Source organism: Bos taurus, chromosome 1, assembly GCF_002263795.3.
Source record: "Bos taurus isolate L1 Dominette 01449 registration number 42190680 breed Hereford chromosome 1, ARS-UCD2.0, whole genome shotgun sequence".
NCBI classification, from domain to species: domain Eukaryota; kingdom Metazoa; phylum Chordata; class Mammalia; order Artiodactyla; family Bovidae; genus Bos; species Bos taurus.
The window spans coordinates 83144269-83158185 of record NC_037328.1 but is presented as its reverse complement, the minus strand read 5'-3'; the positions used below and the strand labels follow the sequence as shown (position 1 = coordinate 83158185).

At 42.8% G+C, this 13917-nt stretch overlaps 1 protein-coding gene across 8 annotated transcripts in view; it reads right to left on the bottom strand.

The window, feature by feature from the left end:
• Positions 1-13917, bottom strand: part of ABCC5 (ATP binding cassette subfamily C member 5) — an 82366-nt gene that overhangs the window by 47048 nt on the left and 21401 nt on the right. For 4 of the 8 annotated variants that reach the window (XM_005201586.5, XM_005201585.5, XM_010801294.4 and 1 more), the window contains exons 4-10: positions 12174-12329; positions 11394-11541; positions 6357-6590; positions 6033-6206; positions 4829-4976; positions 2537-2685; positions 2170-2277 (exon numbers count right to left, since the gene is read on the bottom strand). In XM_005201586.5, coding sequence (XP_005201643.1) covers positions 2170-2277; positions 2537-2685; positions 4829-4976; positions 6033-6206; positions 6357-6590; positions 11394-11541; positions 12174-12329 — 1117 coding nt within the window. Of the gene's footprint in view, positions 1-2169; positions 2278-2536; positions 2686-4828; positions 4977-6032; positions 6207-6356; positions 9183-11393; positions 11542-12173; positions 12330-13917 lie in introns of those variants that run through there. The other 4 variants (XM_059879188.1, XM_059879163.1, NM_001077907.2 and 1 more) reach the window with 4 other exon arrangements.

Sequence of the window (13917 nt, the reverse complement as noted above, 5' to 3'; positions counted from 1 at the left end):
ACTAGTAAGTGAAAAGAGAGCTCTCAAGAAACAATAGGAGTGAACAAATCTACACTATAAATTCCTATCCCTTCATCCAAAATGTCACCAAAGCCATTCACTAAAGAAGACTGAGAAACAATTAATGGTCTAATTAATGGGACTAATTAATGGTCAAAACATCTGCCTTAGAGGTGAACATTCTGATTATTACAGATCATTTCAACTGATCTATTTTTAAGTTAAAGCTGTTCAATACATTTTCAAATCTTGATTAATATATTTTCTTAGTGTAAAAATTTTTATTTGGTTAGTTTCTAGCTCTTCTATTTCTCTGCTGAGACTATGTTTTCATTTCTAAGGTCTTTTTCTGATAATTCCAACATTTGGGTCATCTCAGTTTGTTTTCGACTTTCTTGGTTCTTTGTATGTAGAGAAATTTTGGATTGTATCCTGGGTATTTTGAATATTACACTATGAGACTCTAGGTCCTGGTTTTGAATCCTATCAAAAATGTTGTGTTTTTGTTTTAGGAGGAAATTAATCCATTTAGGATCAATTCTGGTCTGCTTCCTATGGGTTGTTAAAAACAACAGGCCTCAAATAGTCACTGATGTTAAGCCCCAAACTAGGACTTAACTACAGTTTCAGCTCTCCCAGCAATGGAATATTAAACCAGTCAATCAGGAATCACCTGATCAGCACTAGCTAGGAAACATGCCTGAGAGACCCCTGCTGCTGCTTCTGCTAAGTCGCTTCAGTCGTGTCCGACTCTGTGTGACCTCATAGACGGCAGTCTCCTCCATCCTTGGGGTTCTCCAGGCAAGAATGCTGGAGTGGGTTGCCATTTCCTTCTCCAATGCATGAAAGTGAAAAGTGAAAGTGAAGTCGCTCAGTCGTGTCTGACTCTTTGTGACCCCATGGACTGCAGCCTACCAGTTTCCTCCATCCATGAGAGTTTCCAGGCAAGAGTACTGGAGTGGGTTGCCATTGCCTTCTCCAGAGAGACCCCTATTTTCCCCTAAAGGAAAGTAACCTTGCAATAACCAATGCAGTTTTCTGCCTAGGAAAACATCCTTGTTCCCAGTCCCTTCTGCCTGTAAATCCTTTCATTCTGTATAGCTCCTCAGAGCTTTTCTCTTTACTAGATTGCATGCTGCCCAATTCATGAATCACTGAATAAATCCAATTAAGATTTTTTCAATTAAAAAAAAATCTGCCTTCGTCAAAGCTAGACATTGTGGGTTCTGCAAAATAAAGCTCTGATTACGATTAAACCATTTCTTTTCACGCGGCTCTGGAATTTGGCCTTCTAGAAACCAGGCTGGGGTGATGGAGGGTTGGGCCTGGGGGGCACATTCTTGAGGACTACCTTTCTTGACCAACAAGGCTGAGAACCTTACTTTTGTATTGCTCTCAGCAGCCAAGAAGGATTAGCAGGGGCTACTCTCAGCAGTGGCTTTGTCAACAGCCACTTTGCCAACAGCTGGGACTCCAGCCACACAGGTGCTGTTTCTTTTTGTTTTCATTTTTTTAAGTATTAACCACTTCCAAATATCTACCTCCCTCCACCCTCCCAAATATATCTACTTCTTGTATCATGTATTTGTGTTATTCTGAAAGCACAAAGAACATAGTCAAGGCATGATCAACTAATCCCTTGCAAGGGAAAAAAAAAATCCTTACTTCACTTCTCAGTATGGTCTAGCTTTATACTATTCCCATGTCACTGCATTTCCTGTACCATGAATGACCAACATACAGGACAGAAAAAAGAATCAAAAAGAGTTTATGACCACCAGCATTTTGGTAAAGGTAGATGTAGATTAAGGTGAGAAAAAGCTGACAGTCTCCTGATCATTCTAATTGCCTAGGTTTGAATCACTTAAAGGCCCAGTAAATTATAACAAATACCTGTGTTAAGTCCAGACAAAAGAGACTAGCTCTGAAGGGGAACAATGAAATTTTGGGAGCCGAGAACTACATAGGCTGTCTATAAAAGGTAAAAAGTCATATTTCTATGGAAAGGCCCTCTGAGTCTTTCACTAACTTGATTCTTACCAACTTGCCAAAAGGCTAAAGGTGAAAAATGTCAAGTGTAGCCAGCCCATGTGGCCCACTGGAATAAAGGCAGCAGTTAGTTTTGCCATGGACAGCTCCTGACATGGAGGGGCAAAGGGAGCCACTTACCTTAAATCTGTCAACAGCCACAGATGCTTCTGAGAGGGATTTTACTGAAAACGGTGTAACTTTCAAAGCAAAAGTCATGGAATTGAAGACAGTTACCACTGTGAAAGCCTGAAAATAGGAAAAGAGGAGAAATTGAGACCTCCAATTAAAATTCTCAGTGAATTTAAATCAATTGATGATCTGTATTTCAGAATTAAACCCAAAGCTGAGTTGACTAAAAACAAGCCGTACATTATCTATGCACTGGGGCTAAATCTTCATTCTTCCACTTGGATTAACTGCATGGGTGAAAAATCCAAATCTAGTAATAAGAGGACCAGAGCATCTCTACATGTGGTGTTTCTAAAATGTCTCCAAGCTCACTGACCTGTGCTGCTGTTAGATCAAAGCCAAGGGTCATGTGAACAGAGAAGGTCACCACGCTGGCGATCACCATCACAATAGGAGCCACGCCAACAGTGATGCTCTGAAAGTACCCAGCTTTTTCCAACATCCGACGTTCATCCTCTCGGATTTCTAAGGAAAAAAAGCAAGACAGTTTCTAAAAAGCAAGTCGAAAGAAACTATGTGATACTGCTTGCTGCTGCTGCTAAGTCACTTCAGTCATGTCTGACTCTGTGCAACCCCATAGACGGCAGCCCACCAGGCTCCCCCGTCCCTGGGATTCTCCAGGCAAGGATACTGCTTATCTGTCACCAAACACGATTTGGTAGGTCTTTGGCCACCATGGGTTTTAAAACGACCCTATGATGCAAAAACTAGGTCAATATGACCGTCAATTATAATTTAATCATGAAAGCTGGTATGCAAGCCTGAGGTTTGAAATGGATCAAGTCATAGGAATGAATCTAACATCACCTTCTGCCTTGGTCTGATTCTTTTTGCAAATTTCTTATGTTCAGAAGGAATGAACACATTAATCATGTCTGCTATTGGCAGTTATGTTTGCTTACCTGGTTGTTGTTCATTTCTAGCTTAAGTACTTATAGGAAAGACTATACAACAATAATGGAGAATTAAAAAGGAACTAAGATTTACTAGGGTGCTTACTGTATGTTGGAGCTAGGAAAGAGGCTTTCACACAACAAAGCAGTAAGGATGACTGAAAGAAGATGAATGAGATAAAATACAATTTTTGTAGGCAGAATGACTTTTCTTAAATATCTACAAAACTAACAACCTTATTAACAGAGTAACCATGGAGTTTAAAAGACCACAGAGTAGGAAGTATGACAATAAAGCAGTGAAGTATTTTCAAAACATTTTCAAACACAAAGCAATGCTTTTGAGAGGCTACACACTGACCTTAAAGGCATTACCACTGTCCCAAACACTGAGAAATATATTAAGAGCCAGCTCTCAAGCCATACTTTTAAAAATTTCATTTCATTGCTTTAACATTTATCACATAACTTACCCAAGTCTATAATGAGCAAGAATGCTCTTTTCAAGCTAATACACACGGGTAAAGATACCAAAGTCAGGAGCTGAAGGATGAGTGGAATCTCAGAAAGAAGATTAGAAAACTGAGAAAATCAGAATTTGAGAGCCAGAAGGGACCATCAGTGGTGACCCTGCCACAACAGGCTTGGCAGACATCCTGTTAGCATCCAACTGCTACATTCTATTGGCAACAAACTCACTAGTTAAAGAAGGGGCCCGATCCATTGCTGGAACTTCTGAGTGGTCACTTCCTTCTGATGACCACTCATAATTAAAGTTAATGGAATGTCCCTGAAGGTTTACTCAACAAATCAAGCAGTGAAAATAAAACAGCTTCCTTAATCTGAACACTGTATTTCTTCTGTTCAACTCAAAATTGCACCAACTTTTTAATTGGAACATATTCAGGTTAGCTTACTATGAGATTATGGTTGATGAACAGGCATTTCTATTATATTTAAATTAAGTTTAACTGTAACTATGTCTTCTCATTTGAACTCTAAAGTGCCTTTAAATATATTTTTTCTTAAATTTCACTTTTTAAGGCCCAAGATTTCAACTTTTGTTAAGATCTTTAGGAATGCCCAGCTAAGGTGTTAATTATTCCTCCAAACTTTGTGGCATTTACATACAACATGCTTATGTCTGCACTGAATTTATGGATCAGAGTAGGGCCAGGCACTGAAAACCTTGTGACTCAACACAAATCAATTATTTGAAAAGAAACCAAACTTAGTAACTACTGAGCGAGCGGAAGAGTGAGGCCCAGAGTCCAGCGTCCTAAACCCCGGCCCAGCTCCTCTCCCAGCACCACCCCCAGGTTCTTACACCTGCCTACTTGTATTGCACACATACCCACAGCGTGGGGGGCAGGGGGTAGAAGTGGAGCTCTCAGCAGCCACTTGTTATTGTTTTCTGTGACGGCCTCATGTCCAGACCAGAAAATCACAGGCAGGGTGACAGTATAGATAGGGGGCTTTGAAACTGAATCAATTACTCATAACCAGCTGAGTTATCTTGGGAAAAGTCAGGTCTCAGTTTCCTCATTTACAAGGCAAGGTCATGAGTGACAGTCTCTAAGATCCCTATCTACGTAATGCTATAGGATATTACAACAACATATGATATTCTGATCCTACGACATTAGGATTCACAGTAGCTAATGTGCTCAGAAAGCAAAGAAGCCAATATACATATACCAAGGTTTTAAACTCACTTTGTACACTCTGAGAGAACGCTTTGACCCAGGCATACATTTTAATAAATTTAATATAGGTGAGGACTTCATTCATCTTCTGGACACGGTCATCTGTAATGGTCACACATTTTCTCCTGAAATACGCAGTGATCCGTGATACAAACATCTGAAAGGAAAAGCAATGTCATGCCAAATCAGAGCTTATTCATAATTAAGAACTGTCTACTCTTTCTGGGAAGTAAATCCACTTAAGATTATTATAAAAGTGAGCATCCTGTAGTTGTACTGCCTTTTTTAAAAAAATTATTTATTTACTTATTTGGCTGCACTGAGTCTTATCTGTGGCATGTGGAATCCTTAGTTGTGGCATGTGGGATCAAGTTCCCTAACCAGGAATCAAACCTGGGCCCCCTGCACTGGGAGCACAGAGTCTTAGCCACTGGATCACCAGGGGAGCCCCTGTACTGTGTTTTAATAAAAGTGGGCTTAAATGATAATAGTACTTGACTCATTCCTTTGGAAGGAAGTTAAGGCAAGTATCAGAGAAGGCAATGGCACCCCACTCCAGTACTCTTGCCTGGCAAATCCCATGGACGGAGGAGCCTGGAAGGCTGTAGTCCATGGGGTCGCTGAGGGTCGGACACGACTGAGCGACTTCACTTTCACTTTTCACTTTCATGCACTGGAGAAGGAAATGGCAACCCACTCCAGTGTTCTTGCCTGGCAAATCCCAGGGACGGGGGAGCCTGGTGGGCTGCCGTCTATGGGGTCGCACAGAGTCGGACACGACTGAAGTGACTTAGCAGTAGCAGTAAGGCAAGTATTTGCCCTCAGAGCAATCACGGATATCGAGGCTACCAAAGGGAAACAGGAGAGCTATATCAGTTAGCATCTGCTTGAAATGGAGTGACTCAACCGTTCCTGTATTACCTGGGGGCAGAGTTCACCTGGTGACCTTCTCCTCACTCACACTCTCTTTTTAAATCTCATGTAGGAGCTACTGCCTTTATTCTAATGACATCCGACTTCCTCTGAAGTCAAAATTTTGCCTGTGTGGACTGTACACTGTTTAGCTCTTTCCAGACATTTCCAAACCAGGTACCTGCTTAAAGAACTTTCCAATCAAAGATGTGATACCTCAGTGGTGTCAACTATATAAAGCCCAACAGAAGTAATTCTTCTGCGGAGAAGTTGCCAAAATACAGTAAAAAGGCTTACTCACCATTGCAGGATAAAAGAGGATAAAAACAGCTGATCCCAGGAAGCCTGTTGGTCCCAGAATAATTACATTATAAACCATGCCCAATATGGCAATAACAGGTCCTCCAGCCAGCAAGCTGCCAACAGCAGCTGCCTCAAACATCCTCTGCCCGTCGTTTGAGCACAGGTTGATGAGCTACGAGACACAAACAGTGGTGAGTGGACACTGCAAGGACACAGATGCTGGCTCAGCAGGAAGGTAAAGGTCAGAGCAGGGACTCAAGGGAAGGAAAAAGCCCAGGCTGGGAGCTCTCTCTCTGCCCTGAAGCCATCACCCCTCACTCACCTCACCCACAGACTTTTCCTTAATGTTCTTCAGCTTAAGGATCTTCTTAAACGCCATGGTTAGGATGGCTCCCCGCAAGCGTACCCCAGTTCGGTAATTCAACGCCCATGTCAGTGCGAGTGACCAAGAACGCACAATTTCTGTCAGGAGGAGGCCCAGGACTAGCAGCAAGCTGTACTGGAGGTTAGACTCTGTGTCCTGGGTGTACTCCAGGAGGTGTTTCACCACGAAGGCCTACAGGGAGAAACACACACTGCTGTCAGCATCTCCACCGCACCCACACACTACACCGCAGTTTTATGTTAAGTTAGAAAGAGAAGGCATCTCCACTGTACAGTGACAAGTGCCTAAGCAGAGAAAGACCTTCTTGGAGGACCAATTACTGCTGATGGCCCACCCTCGGCAATTTATGCAGGGCATTTTGCAGGAGGCAGGTCTAATTTGAAACTTTTCTTCCTTTGGATACCATCGAAACTGATACTCTTTCTAATGTAACATAAACCTGTCCATGAGCTGAAATTCATTCTCAACACACTGATCATTAAAAAGTATATATTTGACCTTATTCCAGTATCTCCACACAATGATACATTTCTTTACATGAAGTTAAGACCTTTCTTTTTTTTGGATCGTTTCAAACGTGCTTATTTGATAAAAAGGAACAGTGTACCTACAGTTGGACTGGGGAAGAGTGAGAAGTGCATTTGCAAAACATTCCTGAAAATAAACATCAGCAGTTTAATAGTACAGAAGAGAGCAAACAAAGCAGACTATCCACAATCCAGAGCCCCTCCCACGGGCCCTCCCCCACGCCCCAATCCCTCCCAAAAACAAAAACATGTTACCTCAGGTAGCACATGTCTAACACCACCTGCAGGGAGGGAAGGCAGCAGCCCCCAGAACCACCGAGTGCCACCTCCAGCTCTGAGGTCCTGCAACGCCGGAGCACACACTCACACAAGGCACATTCAGCAACAGGATTAAATACCAGGAAGTGGGAGGTCATGTACTTTTATTGAAAATGAAAAAAAAAAAAGTACCATCTTCAAAGAGCATCTCACAGACACTGTACAACAGGAGGAGCATTGCGGTAACATACATGGGAACATACAGAGTTGAGTTATACAGGGCTAGCCAGCCAACAGGTCGGCTGGCCATGACTGTTGTTTTTTAACTACACACAGTGGAAATACAGCATTGAACCGAGATCTGTTTCCAAAGTCCGGAGGAGCACATCAAGCTGACAGCACTTAATCGGTTAGGGCTCCTGAAGTTGCAGTGAGTCTGCAATAGAGGAGATTCTCCAGGAATAAAGACCTCGCTGCTAAGGAAAGAGAGTTAAAAAACAAAACAAAACTGAAAACTCCCCAAAGGGGTGACTCTTGCTTAAAATCACTGGTGCTATTGGGTCACTAGGCCGTGAGGAGTGACCTTTGCTCAGGACGGAATACAAAAATCTAGGCCTCAAGGAAAAACGGGTGGCATCCTTCAGAGTCTTTTCGAGTCCTTACAGCTAAAGTCGATCTTGCCAAAAATGAAACAAAACAAACCACAGCAAAAAGAAAGTCAAACCAATCCCCCTCCCTAAAGGGAGAAAACAAAATTAAGGAGAAACCCATCCACAATCTACCCCAATCTTTATAGCAAAGGGTACTGAAGCTGGAAACCAGCTTGACTGACAGACCAAAATGGAGGCCAGATGCAATTGTCCTGAAGCAGCTAATGCTGAATTCCAGACTCTCTCTGGGTGAGTCGTTATTTCTTTTTTTTTCTAAGAGGAAATTAATACCAGATGTTGACTAGATCCTAAGAGATCCCCACCAATCAGATTTCCGTCAAGTCTCAGTAAACAATCTGATCAAGTAAATAGGAGATTTCAGATGCCAAGAACTGTGTATCCCATCGCTCCCCTCCCTTGGATTTTTAGGTTTTATATCCACTGCTTGGGTCACCACTGCACACAGCTGGGTTGCTGGATTACTAGCAAGAAGGTTGGCTTCTTTTCCAGTACGCAATCCGAAATGTGGAACTGAGTCACTGAGTGGCAGGGTCAGAACCCCATTTTCCTCACGTGAAGCGACTCAGTAAGATGGCGGTGCGGTAAAGCATTTTCTCACACACCTCGGCACTGACGGAGCCGTCTCCAAAGGAAGGCGTGAAAGGACAGCAGGTTGTAGTTTGGGGTTCCTTCCTTCCCATACCTTTATTGTGCCACTTTCAGCACCAGGCAATAGCATTAGGACCTCCCAGAGGGGAGGAGAAGGGGGAAGGTAAAAGACAAAATGAATGCTTACACTATATAAAACTTTCAAAGGGGAGGGAAGAGAGGAAACAGCAGATTAAAGACTTTTCAACACACACAGCGTTTTTAAAAAACAATTACATTTCAAACCATTTTGTATGGAACAAAGGAAATAAAAAGGTTCTCATGAAAAAACCAACCAAAATTTCATCTTAAAAGGTTACAGATTTATCATTTAAATTTAAACAAACTGGGAGAAAACTCGAGATTGTCAGCATAGCTGTCTGGCTGTCCATTCCCAGTGAATAAACATTACCTTACCTGAACTCTTGGCGAGAGATTCTGCCCAGCTTGACTCTCTCATTCTGACCGCAGAATACAGCCATCCTGAAAATTCTAAAGAACAGCTTCTGTCACTGGTTCCACTACAGAGACACTCCCCCCAAATCCAGATCCTGACAGCACCAAGCAAGCTGCAGCTGGAGAGAGGTTGGAAGGGCGGGAAACTTACCTCTCTAGAGGCTTTTCACTGTCCTTTCCCGCAAAGGCCCGTGAGCAGAGTTAGCATTCACCAAGAGATTGCACTGCAGGAGGAAGCCGTCTCTTGCAAATCTACAGGGCGGATGCTAATTCTTTACACATAAATCATAAGTCAGGCCTGGTCTTCTAAAACTGTTTTAATCCAAGAAGGCCACAAATCATCTCTGCAAGTTTAGCAATTTGGCCACTCATCAGAGATCAGGATCATATCCTTATAGATTTTGGTTCTCCATTAACACTATGGTGACCCTTAGACGCCATGTGCAGAGTGCTGGTCCACTGGTGTGACTGAAACCCATCTTGATCATTAATGTCCAGCCCTGGCCAGCCAGCAGTTAAAAAAATGAAACAACACACATTCACTTGATTGTGTTTCATTAGCTCTGCATATGGCTACCAAGGTTCAGTGAGGCCGGAGGGGAGATTTAAAAAAAAAAAAAAAATATATATATATGGTATCTGGGGACTCAGTTCTTACGTAGATTTCTGTAAGAACAGATGAAGACAGTTTGAAAGCCCTGACATATTAGAAAATGTGCAAAAATCGAAAATGGATATTCTTCCAGAGGATTTAAATCCACAGATGGAAGGTATGCTCACTGCTAATAGTAATCTCAAACTCAATTCTTCAGTTTTCAATTAAAAAGAAATTCGTTAGAACTGGAGCTCTGAAAAACAGAAATTTTCATTGCTTACAATCTGAAATCTTTTTTTGTCAATAAGATACTGGATGAAACCACTGCTTTCTTGATCGTTCCAGGGAAAAAGTCTCCTGAAATAACACAGGCCTTAAGGTGTTCTTCGTAAAGAGAGTGAAGAAAAGGAAAAGCGTGCTGCTGTTTTCCTATTGAAGGAAGGCTCTCCGCTTTCCCTGGCGTTGAGGACACTTTACTAGAGATTAGTAGTCCAGTGCACGGTGCCTTAAAAGAGAGCTGAAAGAATATGCAGGTGCTCAAGGGAGTGACTGTAAGGCCCCCAAGCTGAACAAGCATAAGTAACTGTTCTTCCCAAGAGAAAAATTAAAATCCCAACAATATGGAATTTTGGGGGGGAGGTGGGAGAGCCAATGAAATTCTAGCATTGACCAAACAGAATCAAGGAAGCCTGTATACCGTGCTACCCAGCTGAAAGAATTCTTCAAAAGATCAGAGCAGCCACCAGCCCTGTAGTGAAACAATGACAGAAGCTCTTCTTGGGGGAAGCTGGTCCTATGAAAACGTTTGCCATTTTGGTCAGTGACATAATATTCAGGTACATGGTCCCTCTTACTTAAAAACTTATACCAAAGTGTGTTAGTTGGTCAATTAATAAGAAACCCAATACCAGAAAAGGAGTGTTCTCTGCTTCAGAAAAGAGATCAAAACTTTTTAAAGACATCAAACATTAAAAACAAAAAACAAATGAACAAACAACAACAAAAAAAGAACATAACAGAAAAACTGCAAATTAGTTTTACCTAATTACCATGCATCTTAGGCCCATACTTACCAAAACCATGAACCTCCAGCTTACCCACACATGGAAAATGCACAGAATAAGGAGTACTACTGCTCCGATGCCTCAAGGCAAATATGTAGAAAATAGATTTAATCAAAATCTCAAGTGTAAGGGCAGCACAGTGGGTGTAAGAAACAGGTGTCCAGAGAACAGTGTGGTGGTCACTCTTCTCCCCTACTCTGCTTCAGCAACACTAGGAAAACCAGGGCTGCCATCCCGACACCTGCCACACAGCTTACACTATAAACCAAAACTGAAAATGGACTTCAGGTTAGACTCTAAAAATCTCAACAGTCCTCCAGCTTCTTGAGGGCTCCTTTGCCACAGAACTGGCAAACACGTGACAACTCTGCCTCCAGACCTTCGCTGTGTCACCAGCACCAACTCAACAGCCTATGCCATACAACGCCACTCACAGCACAGCAAGACACACCTCCCGAACCAGGACTATTGTTTCATGTCAACACACACCACAGCAGCATGGTCCTGTACAGAAACGGAATCACTCAGCTTCACCCCCACCCCAGGGAAGTAAGCCAGTTCCGCTTCTTCTCTGGTAACACGGCCCCCTCATCCTTCCAGTTTTCACAAACCACTATTCACCCAATATCAGTTGTTCCCTGGCAACAGACCTGGAGGCATCTCTAAGGTTGCTAACTAGCCCAAAGGTGAGCACAACCCCTGAAACAGAATAAGAATGTTAGAGCTGGCCATGGCTGGGCCCCTGGAGACTGTCAGAAAGGATGGTTAGGACTTACTGGTCCACTGAAGCCCGCCAGCTGCGTGATCATCAGGCACACGATGGAGAGGATGAGCCTGGTGCGGCAGAAGGTCCACACAACCCTCCGGAGGGAAGCAGCGTCGGGCCCAACTTCATTCAGCTCTTCTTGCCACAGTCTCTCTAGTCTTAACAAGGGCACATATCCTCCGTTACACATCTTTCCAGGGAATACGCACACCCCAGCCTCCCTGCTGCCACCACTCGCACCAGTCTCTCCTTTAAAGTTATGTACAGAGTCTTCACCTTGTGGGGAAAAAAGACCCTTCCTGGTAACCACATATTTACCCTGTATAGGCAGCCTCTCAGGATTCAGAAAATGATGAGAACCAAAGTCTTTCCTTCCACCCACAAAAATTATCCCTGAATAGAATCTGTCTTTCTCAAGGGTCCCCAACCCTTGCTGAAGGATCCTCTGGTAAAGTGTAAAGTTGTAAACTAGATTTTAATCATGACAATCGGCTACCACAAAAATGTACTCTGTCACAAGGCAGCAACATAATCTCCCTGCAGACTCAGGAAGAGAAGCGGGGCTGAGAGAGAGAGAGAAAGCCCGTAGTTAAAACAGGATTCAAGGTAAAATAGGAGATAAAGCAGAAGAGCAAAGAGAAAGTCACCCCCAGGCTACCCTCCCTCTATAGCACGGCTCAAATCCTAAAAGGACTCAGAGTTCTGAATGTGGCACTGCCAGACCCACACTCCTAGCTCAGGCCCTACATATCCAGTCTGTGGGAAATGAGGGTGGACCAGAGACGCCTACCTTCTGCAGTTCACCTCGGAAGACTCATACTTGGACAAAGACCACACATCCTCCATTAAGAGCTCCCCCTTCTTGTGGGCTTTGCGAGCCAGAGGAGAAAGCCAAGAAAAAGTCATACAGGAGAAGAGCCCAGCATTGTCCACTGGGTGCTGGTGTCTGAGGAGAGAAAACCCAAAGCACAAAATTGTCAACGCACATGGAAAGGCCAGCCAACACTTAAAATACGCTGTTTAGTTAGTATACAGCACTCTTAACAATGGAAACAGTGAGAGACTTTATTTTGGGGGCTCCAAAATCACTGCAGTTGGTGACTGAAGCCATGAAATTAAAAGATGCGCTAGTCCTTGGAAGAAAAGCTATGACCAACCTAGTTCAGTTCAGTTCCGTCGCTCAGTCGTGTCCGACTCTTTGCAACCCCATGAATCGCAGCACACCAGGCCTCCCTATCCATCACCAGCTCCCGGAGTTCACCCAGACTCACGTCCATCAAGTCGGTGATGCCATCCAGCCATCTCATCCTCTGCCATCCCCTTCTCCTCCTGCCCCCAATCCCTCCCAGCATCAGTCTTTTCCAATGAGTCAACTCTTCGCATGAGGTGGCCAAAGTACTGGAGTTTCAGCTTCAGCATCATTCCTTCCAAAGAAATCCCAGGGCTGATCTCCTTCAGAATGGACTGGTTGGATCTCCTTGCAGTCCAAGGGACTCTCAAGAGTCTTCTCCAACACCACAGTTCAAAAGCATCAGTTCTTCGGCGCTCAGCCTTCTTCACAGTCCAACTCTCACATCCATACATGACCACAGGAAAAACCATAGCCTTGACTAGACGAACCTTTGTTGGCAAAGTAATGTCTCTGCTTTTGAATATGCTATCTAGGTTGGTCATAACTTTCCTTCCAAGGAGTAAGCGTCTTTTAATTCCATGGCTGCAGTCACCATCTGCAGTGATTTTGGAGCCCAGAAAAATAAAGTCTAACACTGTTTCCCCATCTATTTCCCACGAGGTGATGGGACTGGATGTCATGATCTTCGTTTTCTGGATGTTAAGCTTTAAGCCAACTTTTTCACTCTCCACTTTCACTTTCATCAAGAGGCTTTTGAGTTCCTCTTCACTTTCTGCCATAAGGGTGGTGTCATCTGCATATCTGAGTGACTGAACTGAACTGAACTGAAGTGGGGGGAGAGGGATAGATTGGGAGATAGGGAGTGATAGATACACTCCAATTTTACTACATAAAAATAGATAACTAATAGGGATAATAAACTTTAAATACTCTTTCTAGTAATTGATAGAGCAAGCAGAAAACAAATTACTGAGAAACTCAATTAGTAACATTAGACCACAGTGCAAATAAGTTTGAAAATAATCACTAAGAGACTGCTAAAAATTCCCCTGAACACTAGAAATTTAAAATAATTTTAAAAAATGTCTCATGAAACACAAAAAAAATCACACTGGAAATTTGAAAAAAAGCCCTAAATTATAATGAAAAGAGCATACATCTAAACATGCTGCTAAATCACTATTTGTGTCAAAATTAATATACTCTAATGCTTGAACTCAAGAAAAAGAGAGTCTAATATATAAAGAAGCTACGAGGAAAAGAAGAATGAACTGAAAGAAGGAGGAAAATAAAAGTAAAACTTAATGAATTAGAAAACATATAAGCAATAAAAAATCATGAGCTGCAAAAACCCTGATTTTATGAAAATCCTAATTAAACATGTAATTCTCTGTAATGACTT